General features: G+C 39.0%; 1 protein-coding gene across 1 annotated transcript; it reads left to right on the top strand.

The window, feature by feature from the left end:
- Nucleotides 1-7,283: 7,283 nt before the first annotated feature.
- Nucleotides 7,284-23,756, top strand: LOC105895973 (immunoglobulin-like and fibronectin type III domain-containing protein 1). The gene is made up of 17 exons (XM_031567120.1): nucleotides 7,284-7,437; nucleotides 7,627-7,740; nucleotides 12,925-13,087; nucleotides 13,201-13,473; nucleotides 13,975-14,310; nucleotides 17,152-17,276; nucleotides 17,503-17,644; nucleotides 17,736-18,029; nucleotides 18,307-18,603; nucleotides 18,808-18,987; nucleotides 19,396-19,524; nucleotides 20,719-21,027; nucleotides 21,347-21,432; nucleotides 21,626-21,818; nucleotides 22,177-22,473; nucleotides 22,963-23,290; nucleotides 23,446-23,756. The coding sequence occupies exons 1-17, from the start codon at nucleotides 7,384-7,386 to the stop codon at nucleotides 23,465-23,467; spliced, it is 3,342 nt and encodes a 1,113-aa protein (XP_031422980.1). The 5' UTR covers nucleotides 7,284-7,383; the 3' UTR covers nucleotides 23,468-23,756.
- The last annotated feature ends 1,237 nt before the right edge of the window (nucleotides 23,757-24,993 follow it).

Below are 24,993 nucleotides of genomic sequence, written 5' to 3' on the forward strand. Positions count from 1 at the left end.
ATATGCTCGGAGATGTTCACTCCGTCTTGCGAAGTTTCAAAAGAGGAAGAGATCTGATGCGTAATCTAAGATATGGACTCCTGAGGGGGCGGGCTCAGGAGCGCGCATTGACAGATCTCGCGGCCTTTCAGGCGTGAATAGATAAATGCTTCGATTTGGGCCCATGACTGACGTCTTGTACCATACTGTTATGTCGCAGTGAACTGCGAAAAGGAACTGCGTGTTCCACCATGGATGATGAGCTAAAATTAGAGCTTTTGGTTCACGAGATTACAGCAAACTAACCCAGGTAAATATAGAAACTCATAAATATTTCTCCGTTTAGCCCTTCCGTCCACATTGAAAGTTGTGATCACTTTGAAATCAAGACTGTCTTTTAATGGTTAGCTGATTTGGGGAAATTAAAGTTTTCAGCGAACATTGAGTTTCTGGGTTGCTATGGTTACCCCTCAGGGTGCCTGTGCAGCTTCATATTAACGAGTTTATGTTCACAAGTTCATATTCACACATATTAACATGAGTTAATCACACACAGGCAACTGCAAACTGTTAATATGGTTCCCTAAGCTAGAGATAGCTAGGATAGTTAATAGCCAGGTTAACTGCTTCATAGCATCCCGTTAAATAGTCTGGTAGGAATACACGACACCCCTTACTTTAAAACGGCGCATTCCAACACTGGAAACCATGCTTTTCAAAAATGCTGCCCTAGGCAGATACATTGAAAACTGGAGTTGTAGCGTGGACAGGGCAGGGACAACTGAAATTTTCATACGTTCGGTTTGCTTGGGTGAAAATACGGTTTAAAGTAAACCATCCAATGAGCGGCGATTCTGGGTAAAGCGTGACCGAACAGCTAGCTGGTGGGACAATTTTGTATATGCCTATATATATCAAATATAAACATTTAAAAAAAATAAAATTGCTGATGTTCGTATTTTTCAAATTTCTCGCAGGCACATAGTTTTCATTTAGCAGCTGATATGTCATGCTGAAACACCATTTGTTTCGTTACTAATACATAATTAGGCGCACTTTACGCATTTCCTCCCATCTCTTTGCGACGAACACCCACTTTCCCTTATACCCTCCCCGCAGCGGTAATCTAAAGTGCGCCACATTTGTAAATACGGTTTTAGGTTTTTACCCGCTATTTTACGCCTGAAAGGGGCGCAATCCTGTTAGTAAATGAGGCCCTCAGTGTTATACTGAGCGGCTGATTTCATTTGTCCGTTCTGCATTCCTGGTCATATGTCCTGTTTTAGCTGTGTACTGTGGGTGATGAGAGAAAACCTGATGTGTCCATCTTTTTCCCTTTTCCATATCCTGAGGTGATATAGTGTTGGATGTCTTCTCTGTGTGATCATAAAGAAAAGAACCACACTGTGTACACTCTTTCTTTCTACTTTATTGGGAACATAATCGATATGCTCCCAATAAATTAGTAAGAAAGAGTATATGCTGGAGAGTCCAGTTTTCTTTATTATTAAAGCCGTTCTTAACTCGCACCCACAGACAGTTTAACTGGAGTTGAGCGTGCCTACTTCCTTGCTTGTTTTCTGTGTGTTCAGCCACTGACACCCTTGTCTAGGTGGAGTGCTTTGTGCAGCCATTTTGGACAGTGAATGATCAACTAAATCAAAGACAACATGCCTGATAAGTTTTCCTTTTCTATGTAATATCACACGCCTCTTTTCTACTATACCTTTACACAAAGCCATGCCACCCTGAACTGTGAACAACTGTGATCTTTGCTTGTGTTCCTGGTACGCTTCCAGTCATGATGCTAGAGTACTGGAGAAGCCTGCAGGTGCTTTACAGTTGGTGTGCTATTGATTTTGTCATAGCTGGGCCAAAAGGTGATAGTGGAAAAGTGGCAACAATAAATGCAGATACCGGTGTGCATTGACATTAATTCAATTACATCAGCAGTTCATTTTTTTCTCTGCTTTCTCAATGATATGGTGCCCTCTTGTGGTTTGATTAAATATATTTCATATGCACCATTTTCATTAACAGCAGGGAATTAATGAATTTCTCCTTGATAACACTGCAAAATGTCAAAAGCATGGAAATATTCATTATATTTTTGCTGATCCATAAAACATGTTTTTGTCTCACATTGGTTTTGCAGAATAAGGGAACCCACATCTGATATCTTCATTCTAAAAGGCCGTAATAATAATAATATGACCTGTTGCCCTACAATCTAATGAAAAAAGTTATTTTATTGAGCCCTTAAGATAGGACTGACTTAAATCAATAATTTATCTCCAGAATACCTCACGCATTCTTAAATTCTGAAAACATGTTGCCTGTATGTTGAACAAATCACAAACCTTACTTTCACCAGCTGTTGAAGAGAGATTTTCTATTAGCCTACAACATATTTCCTCAGTAAAAAAGCAGAAATGTGCGGTCCTCCAGTGAAGATGTCAATGAACTCAAAAGACTCAAAGACTCAAGAGCAAGCTTCGTAGAAGGAAGTTGTTCATAATTCGCTGGAAGTGAATCATCAGAGTTGTGGGAAGCCTACCATCAAACTTCAAATTAAATTAATTTTAAATGTGTAAATATTACTTAACAAGCTGTGCTGTGACCATTCAAATTGTCCTTGGACCAGGACAATGCCGGATAGTGCTATTTATTCCTAATCGACAGACAATCTACATGTTTTTGCCCACAAGCCAGCAAAATGGAAGATAAAATGTTGCGGAGAATCATCCAGTAGAGCTTTTCTACATTTACATTTACATTACATTTAGTCATTTAGCAGACGCTTTTATCCAAAGCGACTTACATATGTGCGACTTACAATGTATACACATTTTACATTTACACTGATGGCACACTGCACATCAGGAGCAATTAGGGGTTCAGTGTCTTGCTCAAGGACGCTTCGACAGGGAATCGAACCAGCAACCTTCTGATTACTAAACGACTTCTCTACCTCCTGTACCACTGTCGCCCAAATTGTCTACAAATAACAACCATTATTTTCTTTTGCAATCCAAGTCTAACTACGGTACGAACTACAGCAGCAGTGGACAAACGTCAGTGGCCATGAATTGAACAATTCATCACAGTGAAAGAAGACATACAGGAATCGTCCAGCATGCACTCGTTTTTGCCAGCTCATCAGTATGAAGACTATAATACTGGCTGGAACATTTTCTTAAGCACACGTTCTTGAAGATTCTTTTTTTTTATAATAGCCTAAATGGAAGACTCAGAAGAAGGTGGATTTAATTTCCATGACTGTCCTCTATCCTTGGAAACCACAGGGACATTCTGATCCCTTCCCTTTGTTGGCTTTGTAATGTGCAAATCTAGTTTTAGTAGCAAGACTTTGTTGACCGTTGTCTGTTTAGCTCCCTCTTGGCTAGTACATTGTCAGTCTTTTTATCCATGTTCATGCTGCCCAATAGGCATAATTCCCTTTAGCAGTTAGAGCTATGCTGTCTAAGCTTCATGTCAACTTTTTCTGTATCACCTCCTTTTCTGTGCCTCCATGTGCATTCAGACGATGAGGATCTGCCTCCTGGTGCAGGTGGGTTGCGGAACATAAGCACATGTGTGTGTCTGCCTTGTGCATGTTTTGTAATTCCACATTTCAACACCCCAAAAACATGAAACAGAAGATTTTTTTTTTTCTGTGTAACACCTCAGGAAATTGAGAGGCTTTTTGGATCATGTGGATGCGCTGTCCTCGTGGTTTAAGAGGTGGACAATCTTGTTTAGAAAGTAGAGTATTAACACTCAGTGTTATACTGAGCGGCTGATTTCATTTGTCCATTCTACATTCCTGGTCATGTGTCCTGTTTTAGCTCCATCTCTTTCCCTTCTCCATATCCTGAGGTGATATACAGTGATGGATGTCTTCTTCTTTGTGATCATAAAGAAAAGAACCACACTGTGTACACTCTTTCTTTCTACTTTATTGGGAACATAATCGATCTGCTCCCAATAAATGAGTAAGAAGAGTATATGCTTAGAGTGCAGTTTTATTTATTATTAAAGCCGTTCTTAACTCGCACCCAGAGACAGTTTAACTGGAGTTGAGCGTGCCTACTTCATTGCTTGTTTTCTGTGTGTTCAGCCACTGACACCCTTGTCTAGGTGGAGTGCTTTGTGCAGCCATTTTGGACAGTGAATGATCAACCTAAATCAAAGACAACACGCCTGATCTGTTAATAACATTTCCTTTTCTATGTAATATTACACGCCTCTTTTTCTACTATACCTTTACACAAAGCCATGCCACCCTGAACGGTGAACAACTGTGATCTTTGCTTGTGTTCCTGGTATGCTTCCAGTCATGATGCTAGAGTACTGGAGAAGCCTGCAGGTGCTTTACAGTTGGTGTGCTTTTGATTTTGTCATAGCTGGGGCCAAAAGGTGATAGTGGAAAAGTGGCAACAAATAAATGCAGATACCGGTGTGCATTGACATTAATTCAATTACATCAGCAGTTCATTCTTTCCCTGCTTTCTCAATGATATGGTGCTCTCTTGTTGTTTGATTAAATCTATTTCATATGCACCATTTTCATTAACAGAAGGAATTCATGAATTTCTTCTTGATAACGGCAAATGGCAAAAGCATGGATATATTCATTATATTTTTTGCTGATACATAAAAAAAATTGTTGAATGTTTTTGTCTCACATTGGTTTTGCAGGATATGCAAAGATGGTAATATGTTGTTATCCTCCAATATATAAGGGAACCCCAAATCTGATTATAATAATAATAATAATAATAATATAATAATAACGTTAATAATAATAAAAATAATAACTGTGCTATTTAATTGCTATTCATTTGTAATTCACCTATTCTTTTCTCTTTATTTGATCAGTGCAAATCAAAAGGCGATCCAGGGTCCCTGGTGTTATGATCACACAGTTTATGGAGGAGGTTCCAAAAGAGTTCACCACTCCAGACTTCGTACGCAAGCCATTTGCAGTGACCACTGTAGAGGGTAAGGGCTATTTAGTTTTATGTTTTAAGCAAAAATCAAGCCTACAACTCCCCTTCAAGCATGCAATTTTTACATTCAATGTCTAGAGAAAATGCCATGTCCTTTGTTTGTATTGTTATAATTGCATTTTAATAGAAACAACTTTTTGTGTGTGACACCTTCAGAACATGTGAAGGATGACAATTTCTAGAATCCCAACAAAACGTCCCAATATAAGAATCAATTAGCATTTAGCATGAATGTTATGATAATCTAATATCTAATTATCTAGCTCTGCTATTCCATTACACTAAGTAATGAACAGCAATACAAATCTGAAGATAGTTTCATATTTCATTTAACATCAGTTATAACACAATGAGTTATGTAGCATCCTTGTGTTTCTTAGAAACAGTTGTATGAAGCAAATATTGTATTTCAGGTAAATCGTGCCTCTTTAAAGCTGTTGTGTCAGGAGAACCAGTTCCAAATGTTACATGGTCTCGGAATAATGGAGATACCAATGATCCAGAAAATATAAGGCACGATATGATGAAAGGAATGCTGAATACGTCTTTGAGGTAAAACAACAATAAATCATTGAAGCAATGACTTATGATGGTATGGGGACTTCATAAATTAGTTTTGTGCATTTCCATAAGCATTGCATTTAGACAGACATTCTTCCATGGTGGTTATGTGTAGACAACCAACTGTACATCTACCGTAATTTCCGGACTATTGAGCGCACCTGAATATAAGCCTCACCCACTGAATTTTTAAAATATAATTATTTTTAACATAAATAAGCCGCACATGTCTATAAGCCGCAGGTGCAGCCAGTTACGATAAGTGCACTGTTGCTTTAAGAGAGCACAGTTGCAAGAGTCAATCAGAAGCTAGAACATTAGATTGAAGACAGTGAGATAGAAGAAAGACGCTAAGTTTGAAACCAATGAGCTAAAGAACTTGAAAAGACTGGATTTGTATTGTTGTAAACTGTTTTGAGTTGTGTTCTGTCTACGCCGGTAGACTGTGGTTATTTTGACATTAGTTAAGTTATTGAGATACTGAGAAATCGCGTGGAGCTAAGCATCCATGCGGCTGCATCCATGCTAGCATCCTAGCTCCACAAAAGCCACCGTATACAGTCACAGGTATTCATAATCCATAAATTAGCCGCGTCGTTGTTTAAACCGCGAGGTTCAAAGCGTGGGAAAAAAGTAGCGGCTTATAGTCCGGAAATTACGGTAGTTAAGATTTAATTGAGATGGTTCTTATGAATAAGAAAATTATGTGCAGATACCTTTTTTATGTCAAGGCCTTGCTTACATTGTGCAACAATCATAATTTTTCATACCCCTGCATAAGCATTGTCCATGCTGTCATAATTATGTAGAAACTGCCCTGTTAATTATACAATAGCAATGGCCTAGATTTACCACATCAAGAGTTCAGTGTTATTATCACATGTATGCATCAGGAGTTTTACTGCCTACTAAAGCAATAGGCCAATTGTATAAATAGGCCTCTTCTCGACATGGTTCATTTTTGGTCTCTGGGGTTCTGAATGATAGGGGTTTTTTTTTTTTACCACGACAGATCTTTAAAATTTCTTTCTGACCAAAAGAACCTATAGAATTCTTTGCTACAAATCCCTATGGAAGAGCTGTGTGTACTGCCACTTTGAATGTTATTGAAGGTGAGCATGTATACAAATAAAACAATTATGTAGCCTGCATTGTCATTAATTAATTTATCCAGACTGACTGACATGATATTACATTTTCATTCAAATGTATATCCTTATTTTTTGTGATGAATTTGTAAGTATTGTGATGCAATGATTTAAACACTCTTAAAATCTGCATTACAGCAAAATATGCTTTATAAATAATTGCTATTCCCTACTGTTTTGTCCTTTTTAGTTGGATTTAAGAAGAAGCCACCCGGTATGTTTGTTCTAATACTACTAAATTACTCTAAGCTACTTGTTAAATTAACTATATTTTAGGTATTAGGTATTAAAAAAAAAAAGGCAAGGTATTAAGGTATAAAAACATATTAAAAATATTTCTGAAATTTCTGGTAATTTTGATTTAGGTTTTTTTCTTACTCTCAGCACCCAAAAATGATCCAGAGGATTTCAGAAAACTTCTAAAGAAAACTGTGTAACTATGTAACAATATTGTCATGTATAAAATATTAATATTTTTTACTGAAAATGTGATATTGCATGGAAAATTCATTAATGCAAAATATTGCTAATTCTTTCATTCCATCAGAATTGTCAAAAGAAAGCCTAAGAAAGTATTAAAGGAAGGAGACATTGATCCAGCTTTCTGGGAAGTTCTGTTATCTGCTCCCAAGAAAGACTATGAACGCGTTTGTTTTGAATTTGGAGTGACAGACTTCCGTTGGATGCTCAAGAAATTGAGCTTAATGAAGAAGGAGAGAGAGAAGGAGCAGGCAAAGGTAGATTTTGATTTTGACTTTTGAAGTCTTAACACAAAAGGTATTCTTTGAAGACACCAGAATTTCCCCACAGGATTAATAAAGTATTTATCTATCTATCTATCTATCTACAATCAGCTCTGTTTTATTAAAGGCCTGTAGGTGCATGTGAAATCCACACGGTCTCACACAATTTCTCTTGCCATTTAGGTTGTCGAGAATGTGCAAAATGTGAAACAGATTGAAGTGAAAACCAGCGGAAAGGCCGAATTTGAGGTTGACATGCAGCTGAAGGACCCTAATAGTCAAGTTCACCTCTTTAAGGTGAGATACTTCGAGGTTTCACACTGAACAACATACACGATTGTAGTACTTTTGATAGGTGTCGTTAAAAGAAAATAAACTTGCCCCGGTTGTGTTGTATGACATGTCACATTTTTTCTGACGCTGGTGTTTGTTGTAGGTGTGTGCAGGCAACTTGTTGGGGTAGGTAGACATGACAGATACCCATATTAACGTGTAGAAGCACTAACAAGTGAAATTGTCATAGTATTTCCCCTATGAGGAAAAGGGGAGTCTGACGAGTCTGTTTACCTTATGAGGGCTTCACTTGCTGTATCGTTCTTCGCTTTATATCATTGTACAGCATTTGTGAAGGATTTTATAGTCACGAAGACCTAAAAACAAACTACTGTCACAGTGGGATAATTTGGATTGATACATAGCACCCTCATGCCCCTACGATGGGCATGACACTTTAATTTAACTAACTTTCAACTTGGGCCATCCCTCAGTTCTTTTAAACAATTGACTACACTATATGTGTGTTAACCTATATGGTTTTGTTTTAGGTTTGGTAGTGTTAAGTGAATTAACTCTTTTTAAACTAGCTTAAGCAATCCTTAATGAAACTAAATTACTAACATAGTAAATGCAATGAAATCAAGAATCTTCCCTTTTTGTAAAAAAAAAAAAGAAGTAGAAAATGCTTACTGTGTAAAACATTAAATGAAATTACAACAAAGTTTTTAAAATAAAATGTTTCTCTCTTATCCTTGAAATGAAATTACCTTTGTTCACTCAAAACAATGAATTTCAAAGAAATAAGGCACCTATTTCACCTTTAAACTCAAATGCAAATGCACAAACCTAGGATAGGTCACTTTTTAAAAGTTAGTCAAAAGCTAGGTAGCCTTAAGAGCTAGCAACTCAGGCTACTACACCTACAAAATGAGCCTAGCGCCCTGGTGCATAAACCGAATAAAAATATTGGCTAATGTAGGCAAATTCAAACATTCAAATGCAGTCAGACACACAGTAATTAACCCTAACTGCACCCAGTGTTCAAAGTTCAAAAAAGTCAGTCAAACAGTGAAATATAACACAGTCAAATATAAATGTCCTATGCTATTCCGGCATAACCTAACATTACCCCTAAAGTTGCAGGTCTGTTCGTTGCTTGGGTGTGGTATGACCATAAACTAAACTGTTGCTTAGCGCGAAAGCAAACAAAAAGGTGAACCGTTTACCTTGAGGCGTTGGAAGATTGGAAGGGAATAGAGTGGAGAGTCCTGTGTGTGAAAGCATGCGCGGAGCCCCATTCCGCGTGTTGACCTGCTAGCGCTTGCTTCAATCCTTTCTGTCCATCCGTCTTGTCCAAAAGAACGGCAAAGAAATCCTCCTCTGTCTTGGCAACTAAGCAAAGTCCCGTGTGCACCGAGGACGATGGTGACTGCGTCTGGCTCGAGCACTATGGGCTAAAATGGCACCCAGGCTAGGCGTCAACTGTCACTGATCTCGTATACTACCCCTTTTCCATCAAGGCCGTGCTGGTGCTGGTTTGGTGCTGGTTCTAACCTAAGAACCAGCTCGATTTTCCATGGACTGAGAGCCAGAGTAGGGTTACGTCTTTAAATCACGTCATACGCCTCCGTTGTCCTAGCTGAACATTTTGGAATGTTGTGACAGGTTACTAGTTTTTCACGAGTGGTTTTCTTCCAGGGAGAAGGCAAACAAATTTCCATAAAACTTCTATTATGTTTCGTTTTTAATACCATGTAGTACCATGTAGTACCATACGAGCTTAAGTTAATGTTCTGTTTACTTGGCAACGGGTTTTCTATATTTCCCCATGTAGATCAAACGAGTGACAATGCAGTTCATGACGGGAGTTGATTAGCTACTACATACTTACCAGTTGCCATAACAGCTGTAGCAGTACCTCACGACAGCTAGCAGCTACTGCTAGCTAGCTAGCTGCTACACGAATTTGCTTAGTCAACAGCTAATCTTAGGTGTGACATCACACAACAAAAACAAGCCAGATTGAAAGAGTTACTGTATACTGCAGACAAACTAACACATTTTGATGGATGAAAGCTTTCTTTATTGTTTTTAATTGGTTAATTGTATTGTTTTTAATTTGTTGTCCTTTTGAACCCCGCCATCTCCAACTCTCCCCCTATTTCCTCATATATTTTAGCTTTCCTTACTGCCTTTTCAAGTTTGTCTTTCATTTCTGTTGATGACCAAATCGCTATCAAGGTTTTTATTTCATCCGTGATCCACTGCTGGATGGATTTTGTATGTATGTTTTTACCGTTTTCACTCATCATCTTTGTTGACGGTGGAAAAAAAATGGCGGTCCAGCAGGGACGAACCCGACGTCATCGGTTCTTGTTTCTGGCCCAGCATAAAGTTGGTGCTGAGTTGGAACCTTTTTTTTTGGAACCAGAGCCAGGTTTATTTGTGTGGAAAACCGAAGAACTGGTTTGAGAATTGGAACCAGCCCAGAACCAGCACCAGCCTGGCTTTGGTGGAAAAGGGGTATTAGCAGTGTTGGGGGTAACGAGTTACAAAGTAACGGATTACAGTAAGGATACTACTACATTACACTCAAAATATTGGTAACTACACTACTTTACTAGATCTCAGGAAGGCGCTAATACCGTATTAGTTATCTGTCCGAAAAACTTAAATCAGTTCAAATCTCGTCCTATAGCCTGGACATAGATAATAACAGTGTAATTGTAAAGTTATGAACAGCGAGCTCAAACTAGCCACCCGCTCTCCTCCCTCTTGGTTCAAAGGTCACATTATCATAACAGGGCTCTCAAGTGTCACGCATTGAGCGTGACAGTCACTCATTTCGGTCTTTAATCACGCACTCCCGCCACACATCGTATTTCTCACGCTGAAAAAAAACTCTAGGCTATTTAATGTGCCGCAGCGCGCTAACATGACCTGGCCGCGCTGCCCTCACCATGGAGGAATCAAGCACGTCTCCCCGAATCCCCTGGAGTTCTGCCGTGAGGTGCCAATTATCAGCCAATCAAAAAAAAAAAAATAGCCAATCAGAAAAAAAGTGTCTTTTGTATCTGTTGTATCTGGGTAAGATTTAATCCAGCAACCAATGAAAATAAAGCATCCTGGAATTGCGCGCGACTGATCTTCCGAAAGTTTCGTTAACCTGAGGAAACTACACTACTACTTCTACAAAGAGCAAGTGGTCTCCTGTTTTAATGTTACAACATATTCACAATGGTTTGACAAAAGCAATGACAACTTGACTGCAGTTAGAGAATATTTCCCAGATAATTAGCATCAGTTTTTAATGAGTGTTTGTAGCCAACACAGTTTGCCTTTTCACTAGGCTATAGCTTTGACTCCGAACTTCGTTAATAGGCTATAATAAATTCGAGTAGGCCTATTTAAAATATATATAGCCTATAATTCGAACGAATATTAGGCAGCCCTTAATATTCAATGATGTTATGGGCATTATTTTTTGTAAATGTGTTTGCTTGAACATTCTATTCAGATTCCGAGGACTCCTTCACGTGAAGTTGTGAATCTCGAGCTCATTAGGCATACTAGCATGTTATAAATATCCTGGCCATGGATGCATTAATCATTGCATCTGTCTTTCAAAGATGTCTGGTAAAAAATAAATAAGCATCCTGTCCTTCGCCCAAAGAGGAAAGCCCCCTAAAAAGGCCAGATTAGGCCCAGAGAACGTAAACACATTAGAGGAGGAGATGGTGGAAGAGGAAGAGACAGTACAGGTGGAAGAAGAAGAGACAGTACAGGTGGAGGAGGAGGAGACGGTGGAAGAGATGGTGGAAGAAACAGTGGAGGAGATGGCTAGAACAAAAGGGAGAATAGTCCCAGGAGCAGCCACCTACAAGACCTCTTTTAATAGTGAATGGACCTCTAAATGGCCATTTATTACTGTAGGAAGCACCAGCTCATATTACTGGTGCTCTATCTGCCGCCAAGAGAACTCCTGTGCCCATCCAGGTGTGCGGGATGTGACAAAGCACATAGGCAGTAAGGGGCATCAGGCCAAACAGCAGGCACTGAAGTCAACCAGCGCAGTCAAAAACTTTTACTTGCCAGTGACTGCAGAGATGAGTGTGCAAGAGGTCAAGGTACATTTAAATGCATAAGGTTGACTACAATGTTCATGAATACCATTTTTCCTAATTAATACATCCAATTCTATGACTATGGCATATATAATGGGAACCAACACCAAAAATGATAAGAGTCCAAAAAGGCAACAAACACCTACAATAAACAACACAAGTCATAATTCTCTCTCAAGAGATCAAGTCTGATCAATTATTAACAACAACAAAACACTAATAATCATATGGGGGGAGGGGGGCAGGGCTGGTCTGTGGGCATACGGCAGGGGAGGGGCGGGCGGAATGGGGCGTGGCCGGGGGGGGGGGGGGTATGTCACTCTTGCCTGTCTTCAAAACTTGAGAGCCCTGTCATAACAACCAATAAAGTTACAGAAACGAGGTATTTAAATTGGGGGAAAAAATACAGTTCGTTACTCTGGCATCATGTGACACGGTGAAAAAAGATGGCATTCAGGTCCAACTTGGAGTATCATGTCTGTAGCTACTGAAGGGGATTTTTATGCATGAAAAGGAGTTCTGTGAATCAGCAGTCCTTTGCTCTTTCTTGATGTTCAGATGTGTGTCTCAGAAAACTGAAATTTAATTTCAAGAATTTTAATTGAATTGTGAGAACTGAATATGAAAGTATATTGAAAGAAGAATTTTCAGTGAGAATCAAATACAGCTTCAGAGCAATTTCATTATATTACATTCGCTTTATTGGAATTCTGTTCCGAACTAATACATTCAATTTCAAATTATACTATTCAGATTCAGTTTTTCAATGCAATTATTCACGTTGATACATTCTAATTGAATTATCAATTATTCAAATATATTTTCTACTGACACATTCCTGCCCATGTCGGCCCAATCCAAATTTGCTGAGTCAAAGGTAGGGAAAATGCTAGTAACCATAAAGTACAGAAAGCCATTGTTCTTCTGATTGATTCCTATACATTTCTATCAGTTCACTAATGTATTTTTGCAGGCTGATCTGAAACAACACAATTAATTTAGTGACTATTCACTATTTTCAATGTCTTTGTTATATTTTGAGTAATTAAACATTATTTATTTTTCTTTCTCTATAATACAGGATGGTGTCAAGATTGATTATGGCACTGGCGGTGATAAGAAACATAATCTTGAGCAAGTAGGCAGCAAGTATTTATTCAGCATCAAAGATCTTGGGCCAGACGATGCTGGGCTTTATCAAGTGGATGTAGAAGACGCCAATGTGCTCTCTTCTAATTTCAAAGGTACATTCATGCACTCAATACTTTACACTCAATTTACAAAAACAATTAAGGCTCTCTAGAGTAGTTTCTTACACATGTACTGTACATATGTGTCTTCTTTTTTTGTATTTCAGTTCCTGATGTTGAATTTGCTTCCGCAATTAAAGACTGCAAAGCCAAGGAAGGCGAGAATGCTACATTTGAGTGTGGCCTGTCTGCTCCGGTTGATAAAATCATGTGGTATGGAAATGATGTAGCAATGGAAGATGAAGCGAAATATGAAATCACTGTTTCAGAAGACAAGTTAAATCACAAAGTTGTGATAAAAGACCTTGACATGGCAGATCAGGGCACCATTACTGCCATAGCGGGTATAGTCCCAAGCAAAGCCTCACTGGTTGTTATAGGTAAGATTCTTTTGTTTGTGATTTTCCCAGAATTGTTGGTGCTCTGTTGTTTTGATAAATACATTTCCTCGGAATCTTTCTCAAGAAATACTGTATGATTCACTTGAGATTATTACAAGTCAAAAAAGTGAAAATACTGTGGGAATGCTTTCTTCTTTAGTTGCATGTTTTTAGCCCACATTCAATCAGACTCCCCATTGTAGTGCATTCTACAGTGGTATAAACACCAGCAACCATTACCCATGGCTACAAATGTACACATTTCACCAGTTTCACTATTGTATCCTTCTGATTTTGATTTTACCTTAGATTAATAAAGCAATCAGAGGGGTGTGTTTAGTTTAAAAAAAAGTGTATTTTAAAAAAGCCAGGATATTTCAGCCCACATTTGTATATCTTTGAGAACAAGAGAATTCTGAGAAATTATTATAAGGATAGCCTAGTTTTTGCCTTTATCTCTCAGTTTGTATTCAAAATTATTTTTCCCACCCTGTACTTCAGAGGATCCGAACCGACGCAGAGGCAAAGGAAGTGGTGACGACGATGAGGCAGCACGACTCGCAGCAGAGAGAGCCAGGCTCCAAAAGGAGAAGGATGATCTGGAGGCCAAGAGACGGGCAGAGAGAGATGCGGCTGCAGCTATGTCTGGAGGAGACGGATCTGGACTCGGAGACGGATCTGGACTCGGAGATGGATCTGGACTCGGAGACGGATCTGGACTTGGAGACGGGTCAGGTGGTGATGGTTCTGGACTAGATGGATCTGGTGGTGACGGCTCAGGGGATGGCAAAGATAAGCGCAACAGGACAGGCCCTCTGGTACCTGACACCATAATAGGTGAGCATGTTCGGGGGCCTACAGTGATAAGTAGCATGTAAAGCTGTATTCTATCATTTTGATTGTCCAATTAACATCAGCAGAGAAGAAGTGAACTAACATCCCCAGTATCTGTTTTCCTGTGTGCACTATTGCTCGTATTTGCCTCCATATACGTGGTCCCAGTGTTCCAACACCTCAACATGTCGGTAACAGCTCTAAGCCAGGTTGAATTAAAATCCTAAGTACTTCGTTTTTCAGACAAAGTAAAAAAAATTAAGCATAAGTGACAAACTTACTTGAGTGTGAGGGTGTTTGAACATATTTAATATATAAATTAGGGTTTAAAAAAGATCAGCTCCACTTTCCCCCAAACTATGCAAAAGTGTCTGTCATGCAGCTACACCGTATAGAGTATAGAGAGTGAGGAGCTCTACATGTTGAGCACATGGAGCCTCCAAAGCTTCTACACTGAATTGAGCAACGACTTTTTAAGTTAATTGGAGAATGAATATTTATTTCTGTTTTGCACAGACTATGGAGAGGTCTAAAAACAGAATCCACTGATTAGGCAGGGTGAGCATTGTGTCTAGCATTTTGACTATTTTTACACCTGGAATAAATTCTCAAAATCTGTTACGATGAGTTTCCATATAGAGTAAGTCACCAAACACTTTCTAGAATAGTCCTTTGGTCATCATATATACAGGTATGCTTTAGTGGAAATTACAAGGATGCACCAGGCAAAAGGACATAAGGAAAAGGACTAAATGCTCACATGAAGCTTGTACCAGCTTGTAACATCATTTTTTCCTGAAATGTCAATCACATGAGGCCAATGGAAAAAATACAAGTCGGCCTATGATGCAGTATCATTATGTTTAAAAGTAAAAATGTAAAAAAAAATTGAATGAAAGAAAAAAAATTATGAAAATGTAAGAATTTTTTTTCAACATAATGAGTAATGTGTTTTTTCACACAGCAGAGTTAAAGTGTTAGCAGAGGGTGTGTTTTATTTTTCTTCAAATTATTGTAAGTCATTAACTTGTATATTGACACTATTCATTATTTTTTACCGTATCTGATTGTACACGGCAGCTTAATATTTTTATGCAATCAAGTATCTGTATTAGTGTGAATTGTTGCCTAGGTGGACCTTGTATGTGACACATCATTGCCAAACCATTATTGTAGTCATATAGAAATATATTGACCCTCATGTCCAGCGTAAGTGATAAGAGTGCAATTGTGTCACACCAGAAATAACTCCTGAGCATAGTAGCTAATGTACAGTTTGATAGCTTGACAAATATTTTTAAATGATATTCTTTCATTTTTGATTTGTGCATCACTCCGAACTATGCAGGGAGTCTGTGGCACTTCTTGACACTCATTTAACCTGCTTTGGTAAGTGATCTGAAAGGTTGTCTATCGCATGTCCCCTTAAGATTGCATAAATGATGCAAAACCACATTGTTAGGGCTGTCCCATTCAAGTCACCAGCCGATTAATCAGTCATAACATTTTTTGGCCAGTTCAGTCTGTTTCAACAGATTGTCCACGGTAATTCATTTATTTATTTAATCATTTGTTAATGGAAATGATCAAGTAGCCTGCGTAGCCACTGTGTTTATTTTCAAGTTTATTTACCTGTCAGTCTAACAGAATTCTATATTCAATACTGAGAGCATGTGGATGGAACACAAGAGAAAGTGACCACAGTCTGCTGTGTGAGCACAGTATGAGATTCACTCATATGATCCTCACAACATGGAATGGAACCTGCCATAACCATATATATACACATAAAATACATATATATTTTACAATTTTTAATTTTTATTTTACATTTACATTGAAATTAATTATTTAAATAATATGCGTCTAATTATCATCTAGTGCTGATAGGACCTTCTGTAATAGTTCTGCTGTCTGCAATTTAGTTTCGTAGACTTCCCTGTCCCAAAGAAGGAGTGGTTATTCGTGAATGGAATGATGAAAAATCATCCGTTTTGGTCGTTTCAGTTGGGGACAGCCCTAGACATTGTGATGCATCTCATGAAACAACCAATGGTCTCTCCATTGTGTTATGGCGTGAGGGAATCTTTTGGAATGTCAAGGTCAGGAGTGGACTAAAATTTAAAATCCCCTTTAAACCGACTACATCCAAATCTTTTAACAAGAATCCTGTAGTTCCCCCTTTGAGCTACACAGAAATAAATACTAAAAGTAAAGCAGAAACATCTTTATATAACCTGATTTATAACAGAAGAATACTAATTTCAGATGGAAATGTCCTGAAAGTCATTTCCATAAAAGTTATAGTGCTGTCTGCAGTTCTTAGGTGACAGTTTTTCTTTAGATCATCATACTCACAGTTTATCATGTGCCATTATTGCTTTCATGATATTTGCGTCATGGCTTGCTTTGAATGTTGTTTGCCAGTGGATTACGTATATGCTTTTTTGTTTTGTTTAGTTTTTTGGTGTTCTATTTCATTTCTATACACATTCCTAATAAACAGCTAATGTACATGTGAACACACCTACAATTCTCTGACCACAATATGACAGCATGAAGTCATAGTATTGAATCAAAAATGATTTGACTTCAGAATGTAAATGTACAAGGAAATCAAATCTAGCCCGTGTTGATAACATCTCAGATCGTGTGGAATCCGAACTGAGCTGTGAACAAATCTTGCTGATTTCCACCACAGGTCCCGTAAAGCATATTGTATTGCCTGTATCAGGTTTCGATTTTATTATCATCTCCACATACTAAGGTCTCTTCATTCTTAGTAGGCCTAGTTGTTATGACTGTTTCCAGAGATATTCATAGTTGTATTCTTCCTTACATCAGATCCATCCGTCCATTTCGCCAGTGGATTAACAGACACCAGCGCTAACAAGGGAGACAAGGCTGAGCTGAGCTGTGTTCTCAACAGCGAGAGCTGCGAGGGCGTATGGTTCAAGGATGGAAAGAGGGTAAACTTTGAAGGGATGTAGAAGGGATAATGCATCTGTTTATTCATGCATGGCAATGCCCATTTTCATTTATTGCTGCCTTCATGGCAGAGTTTTATATAATAATGTATTATTACAATTATGTATTTTCTATGTTCTAATATGACATAAACCTGTTTCTGCCACTGATTTGTTTATTTGAGTTCATACAAAGTATTCTGAATTTCTCTTGTATGTGCCTCTTAAGTTGACATCAACAGAGGGTATTACTGTTATAAAAGACGGGGCCACCCACAAACTGATCATCCATAGCTGCTCTGAGGAGGATGCAGGGAAATATCGATTTGAGGCAGCCGGGCGGAAATCAGAGGCTATGCTCATCATTCAAGGTCAAACTGTTTTTTTATTCTAGTGGCTGCTGGGAGACTCAGCTTTCCAATTACAATGTCACAAGCTTTCTTTTTCTTTCCCTGTATACAGACCCACCAAAGATTGACTTGGATTCTTTGAAAAAATTCCAAGAACCTGTCATCATCAGAGCAGGTGAAAATGCCTCGTTCAACCTGAAGTTCATGGGGTTGGAGCCGATGAAGGTGCAGTGGTTCAAGGAAGGTGATGAGCTACTGCCAGGCCTGAACGTGAGGACCGACTCCTCTACCACTGGTAGCTCCCTGCTCCTGACTAAATGCCAACGGAAAGACACTGGAGAAGTCCAAATCAAAATCAAAAACGAGCATGGCACCATTGAGGCCACCACAAGGCTGATTGTTCTGGGTAAGTCAGTCATTACATCTGGAAAATGTCGATGATTAGATGTTGTATTGATCAAGCATCGTAGGAATACACATATAATTATACCTCTTGGTATATCTCATTTTTACTTACTTTGTATAGTTAAATACAAAGCCATACGTTTAAGTTTTATAGAGGATTGGATGATACAAAAAAGGCTGTTTGCTTTCTACTTTTTCAAATGCATGTTATTAATATTACTTTATATAGATTTTTACTGAATTAGCAAATGGATTAAATCCCTTCTCTCACCCAACAGACAAACCCACCCCACCACAGCCACCAGTAGAGGTTGTAGAGAGTTCACTGAGTGCTATTGAAATCAAATGGCGCCCCCCGAAGGATGATGGTGGATGCCCAGTCACCAACTATGTGTTGGAGCGCCAGCAACTGGGGCGCAACACCTGGAACAAGATAGGGGAGATCCCTGGTCAGCCCTCATACAGGGACACAAACATAGACCACGGCAGGAAGTATGTCTACCGTATTAAGGCTAAGAATGTTGAAGGCATCAGTGATATGATGGAGACAGATGACATTGCTGCTGGCGTCTTGGGTAGGTCTCACATTCTCGATACTCATTTGTGATGTTCGTATTGGGGTCGAAAAAGTATTTGCTATTCGAAACATGCATTAAAGATGTATATCCGGACTTGGGTCATTGAAAATTCTCTGCATTAGATCACGTGAACAATCATACATGGCAACTAATGGTTACTCGTATTGCATTGAATTGAAACAACTTCTTATTTGTATTCAGCCCTCCCTGGTTCCCCAGCTCCTCCAAAGATAGTCAGTGCTTTTAAGGATTGTATCAATTTGACATGGCCTCCTCCAGCCATCACTGGTGGAGTCAGCATAATTGGCTACAACCTGGAGAAACGCAAGAGAGGAAGCAACTTGTGGACTATGGTGAATCGTCCTAACGAGCCAATCAAAGGTATGGATGGTTTCAATGTCTTTTGATCCTGTCCTGTTTGCAACAGCTCTTGGACAATTTTCGATATGGGATGATAACACGCTTTGACATTTACTATCCGAGGGAGGTATTCGATAGGGATGTGACAAGTTAAAAGCTAACAAATAATACATCTAAAAAACAGCATTAAAATCTGTGGCAGTTTTGTGACAAGTGCTCTAAATGCCAGTCACTCACTTGAATGCCAATCACTTTTCTGCTCATCCTCTTAGAATGTATACTTTGCTTGGTATTTAAATGAAATGACAGGAATTGTGCACATGCGGGATTGCAGAGCCTTTATAAGTGAAAATATTCCTACAGCATTAAAATCTGAAGAGATACTAACATTGTACCATACTAACATTGTAATCACCATTTTATCCACAGAGAAAAAGTGTGCAGTGAAAGATCTCATCGAGGGAGCTGAGTATGAGTTCCGAGTGTCTGCCATCAACATCTCAGGGGCAGGAGAACCCAGCGTTCCCTCTGAACTGGTGTTTGCAAGAGACCCCAAGAGTAAGCCTGGGTCCAATCAGAAAAAAACTTACATTATATTATATTATATATCTATTATATAGCTTAACATTATATATCTTTCTTTCTCAGTAGCACCACTATTCTAAAACCCTAGTAGCTCTCTGGTCAAACTTGTTATGATATTTATGGTGAAACTGCAAATGTAATGCAAGTAATGTGAACTGCAACAGTAGCATATGTAGTGGCATTTAGTATATGCCTGTTTAACCAATTACCTCAACGAGATTTTGATTAGGTTATGAGTATAATTTTTGTTTCCAATATTAACAATTTGACATCAGATTAAACAGTAAAGATTGGTTAACAAAAAAGAAATGTGTCTTCAAACATATAGAAGTAGTGGCGAGTGACGGGTATCCTATAGGATGCAGATAATAATGCTATTTACATATAGAATCATATAATTATGTAAAGTTTTAGTCTTAATCTCTTTTTCTTTTTTAAATAAAATGTATTTATCAGGGACCATATGCAAAAAACATTAATCTCAAAAAAGCTTTGTAACAGATTTAGCTAATAGCTCATTTCCATCTGCAGTCCCTGGGCAGGTGAAGGAAACAATAAAACACAGAGCAAAACCTAACATCACCACCACAAATAGGCCAACATCCAATTCATTCCCACGCAGACGTACACAGATGTGCGCACACACATAACACACTTCATAGGACTAAACACAACATAATATAGAAATCACAATATACATAATGTCAGATTAATGCTGGCATAAAAAAAAATAGTTTTTACTTGACTGACGGGGAGCTTATTCTATTCCTTAATTCTTTAATACACAATAGAATCTCCCCTTGAAACTCTGCTCATTTGCTCAGAGCGGAGCTGAACAAGTTCTTTAACGGTGGAGGAGCAGTATTATGAATAATCCTATGCACTAAATGGACATCTGAATGCCAAATTCAGTTGTCAAAGCTTAATATTTTATATTTAACAAGAATGGTCATACTGTCATAATTTCCTGTCTAGGACTTTAAGGGCTTGTTTTTGTATAGTTCTTAACAGGTTTTAAGACAGTCTTGCTTGCCTGTGACCAACATGATATGCAGTAATTATTTTGTTTTGTCTTAGAGGCTTCAACTGTTAACAAATTCCCAATATTCCTGTCATGTTATATTTATTGTGGCATGAAAAAATTGTGCAATGCCTATGTCCATCTAGAGCGTCCAGGGAAAGTCATTGACCTGAAACTGACTGGCTCCAGCTACAATAGCCTGAGTCTATCATGGACCAAACCAAAGGCAGTGACAGACGTTGAGGATGAAGCCAAGGGCTACTTTGTGGAGATCCGACCAATCGAGAGCCTTGAGTGGAGTAGATGCAACGCGACTGCCTCCATTCAGACATCCTTCAACGTGATTGGTCTGAAGTCCATGGCCATGTACTGGGTCAGAGTGATCGCCACCAATGATGGCGGAGAAGGAGAGCCACAGGGTTTCGACAATTACATCATCGCCATGCCTCCTCCTGGTTAGAACTGCTCAGATTTAGCACAGCATGTGATTTGAATCACAGGCCATTTTGAATATTGAACTCGATAGAGAAACATTTACTTTCACTATGTATGGATAAGGAAGAGGTTATAGATGATCATCAGCTATCCCATGACAAAATAGTTTTTTTTTAACAATTAAAATTGTATTGATTTTAGTGAAGGTGTGTTCCACCCCCAAAAGGTGCTTCATACAAGTCATCAGAATAATGTGTCTGTTTTTTTTTATGCATTCACCTTTTATGCATTCATTATGTTCACTGAATATCATATACTTTCTCATCTCTGTCTCCTCAGTGAAGCCTCGGTTTACCGATAAAAACCTGAAAACCTTTATGGTCGTAAGAGCAGGAAACACAGTCCGAGTCAATATCAACTTTGAGGTAGTACTTTATTGTTTGTTTTTTTTAAATAATGCAAATACGCTCAAATGTATGATTATGGTATTTTGTGTACTTTGAGGTCAATATTAGGAGGTAGATGAGCAAATGGATACAAAAAGAAAAACAGTAAATGTTATGGGTCCAATATCTGTAAATGTTATAATCGCCATGACACTTGCTCTTCTTATTCCAGGCCTCTCCGATGCCAGATATCACCTGGCTGAAGGATGGAGCTCCAGTGGGTCATCATGTTACCGTCAGCAACTCTCACAAGGGTTCCCAGCTGCTTATCCCCACGTCTGAGCGCACAGACACCGGCATCTACACCATCGTCGTCAAGAACATCGTCGGCCAGGAGACGTTCAACCTCGAGATCAGAGTGACAGGTAGTTCTCACACTTGCAATTATGTTTGAAAATGTTTTCCGTATGTCTTGCGTTCCCGTGAGCAATTCGTTTCAGTCCTTCCGTGTGGAAAGCTTAGATACTACAGTCCAGTTCATCCTCTTTTAGTCATTCTTCCATCAGTCACGGAAGGACGTAAGGAAGTAGGCCTTAGTGCGCTACCACTCAGATGAATAAAAGAAAGTGCATTTAGCTACTTATGTGCTGACAATCCTTAGTACCTGTAAATCTATAATTTATTCTGCTATTTAACCTTATACACAATCTTCCTGTCTATTAGATGCTTTCTTCATAGATTTTGCCATAGATTTTTCCATTCCCTTCATGCTGTGTGTTTTAGATGACCCCAAGCCTCCGGGCCCCGTGGAACTGGAGCAGAACGTCCAAGACACGGTGACCCTCTCCTGGGTCCCGTCTCCAGACGAGAAGCGTGATGATCGGCTATACTACTTGGTGATGAAGCGCGACTCCGTCAAGCGTACCTGGCGCACTGTGGGTGACCGCCTCTTCAACAACAAGTTCACTGAAGGCAACATCTTGCCAGGCCGAGAGTACAACTTCCGGGTGTTTGCAAAGAACGACATGGGCATGTCAGAGCCAGTAATGGCCCCAACGTGGGGCACTGCGGCAAAGAAAGGTTTGTGGACAGAAGATGGTTTCCCTTGTAGTCTGAATGTATTCTGCCCAGGCACCTGAAGGTTGCCGCCACCATGTATTCACAGTGACATGTTATTTCAATTCCATGATAACTTTAATATCAGGGTTCAGCAGTGATTTTCAGTGTTGTGTCCTTTGTAAGCAAACTGAAGCAGGTTGTCCCTCTTCATGTGTTAGTATTCTACCTAGTGCTTTTTACTCCATAGAAAACACTCTCACTGTGTAATGAAATTTCTAAATATGACACATAATTATGCTTCTAAAAATCCTTGTAGGTGGTAAATAATACTCTGGTGGTGATGTGAAAACATGTCAATGCACAAATTAAATTGACACAGCATGAACTATTCCGTGTGCATAAAACACACTTATATTCTATAAGTTATCTTTTGTAAATATTTATAACAGAAAATCACTTAAGATGCCTAAGTTCTGTAGTGCTGATTTCAATGTATTTTTGCCCTGCCAGAGAAATTTACCCTCAACTTCCCTGAGTCCAAGGCCCTGGACTTAGAGTGTCCTCCAAAGTTCCTGGTTCCTCTGAAGCTGCACGCTGCGCCCCAGGGCTACGAGTGCTACATGAGCTGCGCGGTGAGCGGGAACCCTAGACCTCACGTCACCTGGTACCACAACAACGTCAATCTCAACACTGACACCGACTACTACATCTCCAACACCTGTGGCATCTGCTCCATGCTCATCTTAAGAGTGGGCCCCAAAGACACTGGCGTGTACACGGTGGTGGCAGATAGCCCTCTGGGGGTGGCAGAGTGCTCCACTCAACTCACCGTCCGGGGGTAACTACACTCACGCTACACATCATTTTCCGTCATCAATTTTCAATAATTTCTTCATAGCTTGGCAAAAGCAGCCACTTCATTGTATTTCCAACTCTTAGTGTGAGCATTGTGCTATTGTTTAATGTATGTCATTTATTCAACTTGTTTTACAGACTAGAAGATGTTTCGCTCTGAAGACGCGCATCATTTTCCCTGGCTGATTTCAAAATGAAGGACAGAGACTGTAAGCCTAGCTCATTTTGTGGAGGTTCAAGTCTGTATACATCAAGAAATGTTGTCCATGTCTCCATGGCTTTATTAACGCATGATAAACACAACATTGAAATATTCGCTTCGGAATAAAACTTTTCTGAATTTGCATAAGTGATTTTAGGGGAATCACAACATCAGCTTATGGATGTTTAATTGAATAAATCATTTTGTGTCTGAAATAAATCGGTCTTCTGAAAAAAATCTGTACCCAGACTGTATTCTGCATTTCTTTATTGAGTCTGCAACATAGTACATAACAATAGCACAGTGTTAGACAATAACAACCCTCATACCTCTGTTCAAAGAATTTATTTTAAACAAATTGCAACGCATCCTTAGGCATTAAAAATAAGGCCAGTGGTTGTGATGACATACTGCCATTGCAACGTCTGTATGGAGGATACAGAATTAAAGCAATCAAGAAAGCAAGGTCTTCCTCGCCATTTTGTGCTGTTGTCTCATGAGCTCGTGACTCTTAGAGCCTAGCTAGAGCCTGAATCTCTCTCCAGTGGAAATGCATTCAAAATCAAGTCTTCCTGCTCCAGATGGCTAACTTCACGCTACAGCAGAATAGTGAATTCTTACTCTCCTATCCCCCTTACTTTAGTCTAAACTTGCATCCAAAGACATCCAAAGACATCCATCACATTCACAGCAGCCGCATGGTTCCAAGCTCGGCAGATGCCTAATAGCATTCATTGAAGGCTACAGTGAAGTTCAGATTCAGCACAAATATTCCATTACAGGGTGGGTTGTGCTACGATAGCATCAGCCATGGTGTTTTTTGAATCAGTCTAGTTGTTGTTACTGCTGTTACACACTGCTATTTTCATGTGAGCTAAAAGTGTTGTTTGCAGGCTACCATTCATAACTCGTGCCAGTGTTTTACTGATGAAGACCTATGTGTTTATCGAGGAAGACAGAGTGTAATAGATGGGGAAAGTGACACTTGCCTATCTGCCCACAACTTACAGGGAGTTAATTGATATATTGTATTGTCAAGACTCAAAAGACTTGAGCAGTGACGCCAATGCAGGGAAAGTGAGTGTGAGATGTTGCTTGACAATCTTCACACGACTATGGCAGACTATACTTTGATAAGGAAAATTTGGTAGAGTTTAAGTATATTTGAATCAAACATGCACACTTGTGTTGTGTGTAAATCACACAATGCAAGAGATAATTTGGCTCCAAATATGATTCAGTCATAGCTTGTATATGGAATGTCTGGAATGGAATGAGGTAGGTTGGATTATGTTCAACTGATAAAAATCATTTGGACCTTTTTGTATGTACCAGTTTATCATAAATGTTAATGTGTTTCTTGCTATTCAACTTCTTTAATAGATAGCTTAAAGGTTACACAGACAACGGACAACCCAATATAGCCGAAGTCTAGCTAGCTAACATTCTGTGACATGTCGATGATTTCGTTATGCTATGTTTAT

The sequence above is a fragment of the Clupea harengus genome, chromosome 5, assembly GCF_900700415.2.
Source record: "Clupea harengus chromosome 5, Ch_v2.0.2, whole genome shotgun sequence".
Taxonomy (NCBI): Eukaryota; Metazoa; Chordata; class Actinopteri; order Clupeiformes; family Clupeidae; genus Clupea; species Clupea harengus.